Genomic DNA, 10708 nt, shown 5'->3' on the forward strand with positions numbered 1-10708 from the left:
GGAGGAAGGAAAGATTGTGATAATTACTTGGGGGCTAAAAACCTAATTTGGTCCCTTATTATAATTGTTTGTTTTTAGTCTCACTTTAATTTTTGGTCTCAATTTGGCCCCTAATAAATTAAATTGTTGTAATGTCGGACTTCCGTCCAAATTTTTTTAACGGGGTTAACTCCTGGCGACGTGGACGCTACTTGGATGCGTACATGGACGCCACTTGGATACGTACATGGACACCACTTGGATGCGTAATTGGATGTCTTCCTCTTTTCTTCTTCTTTATGTTTTTGTGGATGAGTATCTTTTCATTATTCTCATTTGAAGGTTCTTATTATCCGCCCCCACTTCCTCTTCTTGTTTTTCTTCTTGTTCCTCTTCTTTTCTTCTGTTTTGGAATTGTAGAGGCGGAAGAGCGGGTACTTCCATGTCTTCCAACTCAAGTGTGGGATTGGTAGAAGATGACCCATGAGATGCACGAATTCGCTTTGGGGCCATTGCAAGGGTTTTGAGTGGGTTAGGGGAGAATGAAGTTTAAAAGTCACGGGCCGGGTTTTTTTAGGAGGAAGCTAGGGTTTTGGGTGGCTGGGACGAATCACAGGTGTGGGTGAGATTCACACCCGTGATTTTTGCAGTGATTTGTATCATGGTTTTAATGTCACTGACGGCGTGTCAATCACGGGCGTGATTGTGAAGCACGACTGTGAATATCGTACTGATGGTGTTTTTTTTCCTGACTGATAGTAGAGGGAATCACGGGCGTGATTGTAAATCACGGCCGTGATTCTGACGGGTTGGACTTAAAATGTTTTTATTCGGACTAATAACAAAGGGAATCACGAGCGTGATTGTAAATCACGGTCGTGATTCTCACGGGTTGGACTTAAGATATTTGTTAATCTGACTAATAACAGAGGGAATCACGGCCGTGATTCTCAGGGGTTGGACTTAAGATGTTTGTGATTCTCACGGGTTGGACTTAAGATGTTTGTGATTCTCACGGGTTGGACTTAAGATGTTTCTTTACTAATGACTTGGACTTAGTTAATAGTGTCATTTACCACACTTAGTTAATAGTGTCATTTACCACAGTTAGTTAATATATTGTCATTTACCACACTTTGTCATATTATTTGCGATTCTCTTATTCTTGCATTTGTAAAAACTATATAAATCAAACAATGATCATAAAAATAGCGTATAGCATTTGTTGAAATATAAGTAGCCAACTGTTGTAAATTACAATAATAATAGTCTCCTACATTAAATATTTTCATATCATTAACATTTAATATTGTCATGCAAAACATTATCTCAAAAGTCTGCTACATCATAAATCATCAATACAGTCTAAACACAAAATATTGTCTATAAACCCTAAAAGCAACAAACAACAATCTTCAACTTTGTCATGGTTTTCAGTGTGGTCGTGCTTTCCTAGGCTTCAACTTCTCCCTGATAGGTTCAAAGGGTTGGGTGGGCTCAGATGGTTGTGTGGGTTGACATGGCTGGGTGGGCTCAGATGGTTGGGTGGGTTGAGATAGTTGGGTGGGCTTAGATGGTTGTGTGGGTTGACATGGCTGGGTGGGCTCAGATGGTTGGGTGGGTTGAGATAGATGGGTGGGCTCAGATGATTGTGTGGGTTGACATGGCTGGGTTGATTTGTTATGGCCAAAACTCTTGCACCTACTGCACTTTCTCCTACATCCCCTCCTTCTCAATTGAGTGTCATCCTTCTTCACTTCCCATGGCTCCAAATTTCTTCTTTTCTTAGGGCATCCTGGCATTTTCTTACATGGCGGTGGAAGAACATTAGGGCACCATGTCTTGGTCCAGAGTTGCTGGCCATTTAGGGGGAATTTGAATTAAATGTTTGAATGCTTCAACATCCACTTTTTTAATCTCATGCATTTCTCTTTCCCATGCTACAGGATATGTGGCTGTAGCTGTCTTCCACATCAAATCCTTTAATTTTTTTCCAGGAAACTTCTTCATAAAATTATTGTAAAGGTGTCTAACACAAAACCTTTGATCTACACCGGGCAACAATTCATTGATTGCTGGCAGCAACCCCTACATAATCAATATTACACACAGAATCAATCAATATACTCATTCTCAAGTATAAATTTAAAAAATTTAAAATTTTACCTTTTGTTGATCAGAAATGAATGTGTAATTGACACAAGTTGAAAATCCTCCAAGATAAGAAATTAGGAGGTGTAAAAACCACTCCCATGAGTCTCTATTCTCGCTTTCAACAACTGCAAAAAATGTTGGCAGCATTTGCTCATTTGGATCTCTTCCAACTGCTGCCAATATTTGGCCACCATAATAACCCTTTAGAAAACATCCATCTAACCACTCCTACAAATTGCCACGAACCCATTGTTTGGGGCCACACCAAAAGCAAAATCTATCCAATAAACACCAAAACGCAACTCATACCCCAGGCCCACTCTTACCTGTAGCCCTAAATTCACCCCAAAAAGACCCTTTAATCAAACATGAAATGAAAAAAACAAAAAACCCTAAAGTAAATACTTACCCGATTAGAACAACACACAAACGTGGCTTCTTCTTCAAATCAATCACCAATGCATGCGCCTTCTTCTTCTTCAAATACCTAAGAACAACTTTATCTCCTGTGAACCAATGGATCTGAGTTCTCTCTTCTCTCTTATCTCTTCTCTCTCGCGATTTTGGGAAACAAAATCCTTTCTTCCACGTTAGAAATCCACGTCTCCATTAAATAAAATTATGACATTTTAATTTTTTTCCACGTGAAAAATGCCCAAACGACGTTAAACAAATTTGGACGGAAGTCCGACATTGCCAATTTAATTTATTAGGGGCCAAATTGAGACAAAAAATTAAAGTGAGACTAAATTGAAACAAACAATTATAATAAGAGACCAAATTAGGTTTTTAGCCTTACTTGGGAGAGGGCAAAAAAAATGAAGTTGAGGTTGAAAGAGATGAAGACAATGACAGTGAGGGTGAAGATTATATAAATAGTAAGATTGATAGTAAGGGGGAGAATGACGCAAGGAGGAAAATGACATAAGTCAAATTCATGTCATTCCCCTCCTCACGTAAGTCAAACCCTTACTATTTATATAATCTTTACCTTCACTGTCATTACATTATATTATATATATATATATATATATATATATATATATATATATATATATGCATATTAAATTTTTTTTCTCTTATTTATTTGTGGTGCTCATATATAGTAATATACTATTTGTTTAATCTAGAAGGTACTAATACAGTAGTCTCACGTCTACTAAAGGACAAAGCAATGAAGAGAATAGTGAAGGACCTAGTAATAAAGCTATTGTTTTTTCAAGAAACCTTGAGCCTACAATAGTGGTAGATTTTGTTAATGAGGATGGTGATTATGAAGAATTATATAGACCATCACAAAGTGATGAAGATAACCATGAAATGATAAAATTTCCAAAGTTTAACATGCTCATGGATGGTGGAAAAAATAGTTTACAAGTTTACAAGGATGAAGGATTATATTACTTACACTCCCTTATTTTTTTTAATTGTAATAAGTTTACAAGTTATAATTAAAATTGTTTCAAAATACACCCACCATGTAGCTTATTAGCATATTCCAACTAAAAGAGAATGAGGTGGTTTAGGGTTTCAAAATTTGCTAACATATGCTTTCTTCTTTATTAGAAGTATTTTAGCTACAATTTTCTTAAAATTCACCAATGATCTATCAATGTAACTTGCCGTATGTGAGAAGTGCATACCATTTGAACAAAGTTATCATCAATGTACCTAGTATCAACAGGAACAAGCATCGAGGTCTAGAACAACTGGTAGATAGCTTGATTCCTTAGCCATGTTAACAGATATTCGATTTCCTGACCGCAAAAAAGGCTGAACTCATTTTAATAATTTTTTTAAATAAAACGTAGGTTCTGATCTGACTATTGGTTTAGAAATATCTCTGATTCTCACACTAAAAAAATATATTAATGGGAACATTTAAAGAATAAAAAAAAAGAATACATCAATCAAACGTACTTATCAAGCACTACACTCACATCGATAGCAAGGAAAAATTCGAACAGATGGAAGGAAACGTACTCATCTTTCCAGAAGTAGTTCTGAACCTTATCAGATCTTACTGCAATATGAACAATTCCCTTTACAAAATAAATTAACTACAATTATTAATTATAAAATCATCAGTTTTGTTATGTGTTCATTTATAACAAAATGTTAACATACGTTGAAATATCTACTGTTGAGTGTTGATTATTGATTGAAATTACTTTACATTTACGTTAGAGGATCCAAATCTAACTTTATCAATCAACATTTACAATGAAATAACTCATTGTTCAAAGTATATTTGGCTGCATTACAATTTTTTTTTATTACGTTATACTAGCTACTCAAAGAATTATCAGATATTACACAAATTATATACAGCATGAAGCTTTTTCTCAAATAAAAAGATGCATAAAAACAATTCCTATAAAATTTTCTCAAATATTTGAAAATTTTCATTTTTTCAAAGCCTTTTCTCATCATCTGGTAGGCAATTCTCCCCACCGCTGGTAGTTCCTTCAAGCCACTCCTCCAACTTAGCTTGTTTACTAGCTTTAAAGTCATCAAATTTTTCTGATAGTGAAAATAATTTATCTCCAATATCACTTAGTTCAGGTTGAGATTCATCTTCAATATGGCTTGGTAGGGTCTTCTTGTCAGTTTGTGAAGGTGAAGTAGTATTTGCAGAAATATCTGGCAATGACATGCTATGGTATAGCCGTGGCTTCTCAGCTTTGGAATTTTCGGATGCGGTAGAATCAAGCTGTGGCCACTTGAGACTGTTAGTCTTCTGTTTTGAAAACTGGAAAACACTTGAAAAATAGTTACCCCTTATTTCACTTTCCTCCTGGGCATAATCTGCAGAGTTAGCTCTCTCTCTTGGAAATTTTGAGATTGACCGGTGGATTGGTGCTCCTTTCGATCGCTTACTTGTTATTGTTACAAGGGATTTTTTAATGTCTCCGATCATCTCATCAGCTATGGGGAATCCACATTCTTTCATAGATTTCACCATTGTGACGGAGTCCTCCAAATCTTCTGTGTGCAAAGTTGTATCATGGGACTTGTCAGTGACCTTGTTCTGAAGTTTGATGACACTAGGCACTGCATTTTGTGTGTGCTGTTGGATAAAGAAAAGACCAGCAGACGGTTCATTAGCCACGTATTTGATCATCTCTGCCAAGCAGTTGCTTATCTCCACAAAACCATCGACAGTGGAGAATCCATGCATCTTCCCAGAGACAAAATATTGTTCATCACTGGCATTGTTCAGAAAAGAAACAACATCAGAAAATTATACCAGGGTAAACAAAATTGAGTATAATGTCAATCAGCAATTGCTGATATAGCAGACTAATTTACATAACCACTGGTTTGATGCATTTCATTCTAAGTCTGTCCTAAATCATACAGTACTTTACCCTGTAGCAAATTAACAACTACAGCAAAATGGGTCACATTGAGCTTGTCTGAAGCACTATTGTGCTGCATCAGATAGTACATGCATAATATCTTTTTTAAATGGTATGTTAATTTTTGCACTTTTCCAGTTCATTTATGATTGGAATGGAATTGAAACATTTTGGTTACAGACAGAAAATCTTCAAACTTTAATCCACCAATTGAAAACGGCTACAATTGCAGTGACATCTGTCAGTAAAAATGAAGAAAATGATGAAATGTTTCCCAGGGATATGGGCACAACCGCACAAGTATCGGTTTTTTGTGGGTATGGGTATGAGTATTGGCAAAATTTCTAAAGTTGTTATACAGGATGGGGGGATATATCATACAGAAAAAAAAATGTACATAAATAATTAAAATCATAATCAAAATGTAATTTTCACAATCTTTTAGCTCAAGTAAGTAAAAATATTTAAAGGCAAGAGTTTGAAAGAAGCAAACTAGCAGTTTGTTTCATAAAGTAATAAACCAAACAACTTGGCAACAAACTCGGTGTTATACATGGACTGATTTATTCTTGAGTGGTAATTGAGTTACTGGGTACACAACCATAGGTACCCGATAAGGACACGGTGAAGGTATCAGTACAATTACAATGTACAACAATTATTAAGGAGTACCCATGCATGCATCATAGATGGAGAGAGCAGCAATGTGTCTGGTAATGGGATGGAATTGAAAAGAAGTAGAAATATGACATCCATGTATAAGGGAAAGAAAATAATAAAATGATTAGCTGTAATTAAATCATGATAACTTCTACCCCACATACAAGAAATAAAATAAACTCGTAAAACTTATTTTGTCAACAAAGAGCAAACGATATCAAACAAAGCATATCCCCACAATAACATATCCAATTTTTCTTGTTTAAATCTTCTGTAACAAATTGGAAAGTTGGAGGCCATACTCAGTTTACTATAAGGAAACAGAAAAAATAGCTATAAATATCAAAGCAATAATAGCATACTTCACAAATGTTTGGGATAAGAACTTTATGAGGTCTTCTCATCAGTAACAGATCATCAAAGTTTTTCTTACTTGTTCCTATAGACAAATCAACTGTTGAAAGAGAGTTAGGCTCCCAAGATGAAATTGACAGGTAGATATCAAATTTTTAAGGGGAAAATATACTTTACCCCCTGTAATATAGACCTTTCACAGCTAACCCCCTAAAGTTTGGGTAACATTGAAAATTTTCAGTTAAATCAAAAGTCATTTACATTCATCCACTTCTTTCATTTTCACACCTTAGTCACCCAATCCAAGATTCAATAACTATGGACTCTCCAAGAGCAGGAGTAATTGTTTATCTAAGCATACCCACCTTACCTTGTCCTTTCAGGAAATAAATGATATAGGAGCTAATTTCATCGGAGAAAGGATTTGTTTTATTAATACTGGAAGATAATGGGAAAACACTATGCAGGGAAAAAGAAGTTTAGGGTGAAGGCTATGTGTCAGAAGAAGCTCTAGGTGGTATATTGATATGAATAAATTGACACTCAGATGCTGTTTCTTTTCAAACCCTCTTCCAATTTCTCCATTCAATTCCCCTTCTCTGCTTTACTGTTTGTTTAGATGGTTAAACTTAAGGGCTATTTGGTGACTCATCTGATATGGTGCAATGCAAGGCATGTGTTAGAGGTGGAGCACCTAGCAGCAGTCACCAATATTCATCCAGTTTACTATAACTAAACAACCATTGGATAACCTCACTTACCGACACAGACCCAGCCCAATACACCTATTCAGAACCACGACAGAAATCAAGCTCACCTTAAGACTGCTTAATCAATAACTTAGCATTGTCTACAAGCATCTCATACCACAATATGCAGCAAAAGCCTTCTTCAACCAACTACAAGAACTATTGTGCCACAGTATAACAATCCAATCAGATACCTCATCACCATAAAAAGCCATCATGGCTTCAACTATGGAAGTTGCTGTGGAATAGGTTGGAATGCATAAAATGTAGGAGACAGATTTATCATTAACCATTGTTCCTTTTCCTTTTGATGTAATGGAAAATTCTGAGTTTTATCATCAACCAAATATGAGATAGATTTTTTGTTAGCAAAAATACTTTAGGTTGCTCATGAAAGGCATATATCACGCGGTAAAGTGTACTGTGACCCAATAATAAAGGTGGAGAGACATTCAAACTCCCTTCATAAATCATTCTTTCTTCCTCCATCCCTCACCCTTACCCTCTTCCTTTCACACAGATCCCTAGTCTAATCTCTACTATTTGAAAGTAACCAGTTCCGATGATTCTCTAATTCACATTGTCTCTGACATAAACATCCAATAAAACCATAACAGGTTTGTATCGTGTTTCAAATTTGTTATTTAGAAAATAATCTATTTCTTATAAAGAAACCATGAAAACGACATACTTCAAAATAGAGAAACACAGCCCTATTCCACACAAGTATAGACAAATAAATTCCCTTGAAAACAACGTAGTACAACCAGGAAATTATATTCTATGATCATGCATGTTACAATCAAAAACATAAGAGAACATATAAAAAATCAAACACAAATATTGTCGAGGGCCAAACCGTAGATAGTTTCCTTTTCAAAAAACCAAAATTGAGTTACAGAGAAGGTTATGTTGTGCCATTATTTTAGGAATTAAAAATTATGGGGACCCTTTATTATTTTTAAATTGGTAATCAAAGTTAACAAAGAAGGTACCAACAAAAATCTCATTGATTTAACTCCTATCTAGTTGTGCAGTCACAAAGGGTCACCGTTGAAAAAAAAAGCCACCCACAAATGCAACCTATGCCTGATATAAGAGTTGGGTTACATAATATCGACCCATGAAAGAAAGAAGGATTTTTGGTCATTTGAAATTGAAATAAGTGCATGATGATTATGAAGAAGAATGAAAAACCTAAGCACCACATTGAACCCAAGATTGGATCATGAAGGAGAACAGAAACCCGTCCCTCACCTTCTCGTCACTCTCTTCGTCGCCGATTACAACCTCTCCTCAATTTTGCCTTCGATTCAAATTGGGTCTCCCAGCCGGAAATTGCCTTCAAATTTTGTTGAGACATGCTTTTGGCATTTCTTTTAATAAAAGAAGAAATCACTTCGAAAAAACAAAAATAACTAAGGGGGTGTATTGGATTAGGATTTTAAAGGACTTTTTTAGTGAAAAAAAATCCTGCGGATTTTAAAAGACTTTGCAAGATTTTCATGACTTTTAAGATTTTGTAGGATTCTACAAGATTTAAAATCAGGATTTTAATTGATTCTACATGACTTTTAAATCAGGATTTTAATGGATTCTGTGGGATTTTGTAGAGTTTTGACATTTGATAAGATTTAAAAAAAAATTCATACATTCAAATTTAAAAAGAGTCAAAGATAAAAATAATAAAAAAAATAATAATGTCTAGATAAATAATAATAATAATTCTCCATAATATTCTATCATCTTTTTATAGCATCCACTATGAATTGTAACAATTCATCGAAATCCTCCTTGGTCCAAGCTTCATAGTTTTCTTTCTCTTTTCATTTTTCTTTATTATTTCTATGTGAATCTCCCATTTGAATTACTAAAATAATATATGTTGAAAACTAGTTATATAAATAATTATGGATAAGAGACAAAATCAATAAAATTATATTATTATTTTTAGAAGCACACCAATTATACAAGATCGAATATATCTTGGCTATCCAAATGGATCAAATATCTCAATCATTATAAAAAAAATGTAAAAACGAAAATATAAAAACAAAAGATAATTTTTTATATAAAAAAAATCAGTATATTCGATACTGAGAAAATATTTAGATATATAATCTTTTTATATAAACGGAAGTATTTAGATATAGAGAATATATATATATATATATATATATAGTTATATATTATATGATAATTTTTAACGATATTTATAAATGTAAATTATTCTAACAAATATTTTAACAATATTTCATTTTTTAAAAAATAAGCTAATGAAGGCGTAAATCCTAAACCCTAAAAAATTAGATATTACAATGTCTTATGTTAATTTTCTTTTTTAAAAATATTAAAAAAATCTTAATTTCACAATATAAAAATAAAAAGAAAAATTTATAGTAAAAAAATAAAATAATTGTTGAGTCATAAAAGGAGGGATAAGAGTAACAAATTCAAGGGAATGAGAGAGTTCGCAGTTTTTATGCTAAGAGGGTTCTTCCCCCAACTAAGATCCATTTTCATCTCATTCTACTCACAGAAACCCTAACAAATTCATCTTTTATATATATATATATATATATTTAGAGATTATGATATCAATTTCATCTTTCACCTTTTTCTTTTCTTGACGTGTGTTATAAAAAAATTACCACTTAAAAGTTGAAATTTCAAGCATTTTTTTTGTTATATAAAGGAACAAATTCAACTACATAGAATAAAATAAAGCAAGTCAATTAAAGAGAACGAATAGAAAAATAGAGCAAGTCAATGACACTATCATTTACATATCAGAGTTTCACAAAATAGGAGAATGAGATGAGAACAGTACTACAATATTATATATGAGTAATGAACAATAATGTAGTATTATTAGTAGAGAAAAAATGGAGAAGACAGGAGCATAGAAAAAAAAAGATGAAAAACTCACTTGAAAATTATTAAAACACTTGAAAAATCACTTCAAACAATCCTTCAAAATCCGTTGGGTTTGGATGGGATTATTTTATGAATCTGGTATTTATAGATAACACTAGAAAGTCCTTTAAAATCCCTCTCACACAACAATATCCTTTAAAATCCTTATATTTTTGAATACCAATGGATTGTTTTTAAGTTGTAAAAAATCTCAAATGAATACCAGTGGATTTTAATGGACTCTTTAAAAAATCTTGAAAATCCAGATTGAATACCACTGGATTGTTTTTAAGTGACATAAAATCCTGATTGAATACCAATGGACTTTTTTACTCAAAAAAAGTCTTTTAAAATCCTACGAAATCCTAAACCAATACACCCCCCTAAGTTTTCCCAAAACAAATATATAATAAAATAAGCGAAAAATTATTATTTTTAAAAATGTTAATTAGTTTTTCTTATTTTATCTTAAAATCCAATAGAAGTATAATTATCTTCTAAAAAGTGAGCATAAAAAAGATGTATCATCATCAT

The 10708-nt window shown here is 33.3% G+C and overlaps 1 protein-coding gene across 2 annotated transcripts; it reads right to left on the minus strand.

Annotated features, from left to right (window-relative positions):
* Positions 1-4316: 4316 nt before the first annotated feature.
* LOC109813722 (uncharacterized) lies at positions 4317-8675 on the minus strand. 2 transcript variants are annotated; one of them, XM_020377966.3, is made up of 2 exons: positions 8516-8675; positions 4317-5342 (listed from the first exon to the last, which is right to left on the minus strand). In XM_020377966.3, exon 2 carries the CDS (start codon positions 5312-5314, stop codon positions 4547-4549), a length of 768 nt encoding a protein of 255 aa, XP_020233555.1. In that variant the 5' UTR covers positions 5315-5342; positions 8516-8675; the 3' UTR covers positions 4317-4546. The 2 variants fall into 2 exon arrangements, with proteins under 2 accessions (XP_020233555.1, XP_020233557.1); XM_020377968.3 differs by having other exon boundaries at positions 8456-8641.
* Between the last annotated feature and the right edge of the window lie 2033 nt (positions 8676-10708).

The sequence above is a fragment of the Cajanus cajan genome, chromosome 7, assembly GCF_000230855.2.
Source record: "Cajanus cajan strain Asha chromosome 7, NIPB_CcT2T_4, whole genome shotgun sequence".
NCBI classification, from domain to species: domain Eukaryota; kingdom Viridiplantae; phylum Streptophyta; class Magnoliopsida; order Fabales; family Fabaceae; genus Cajanus; species Cajanus cajan.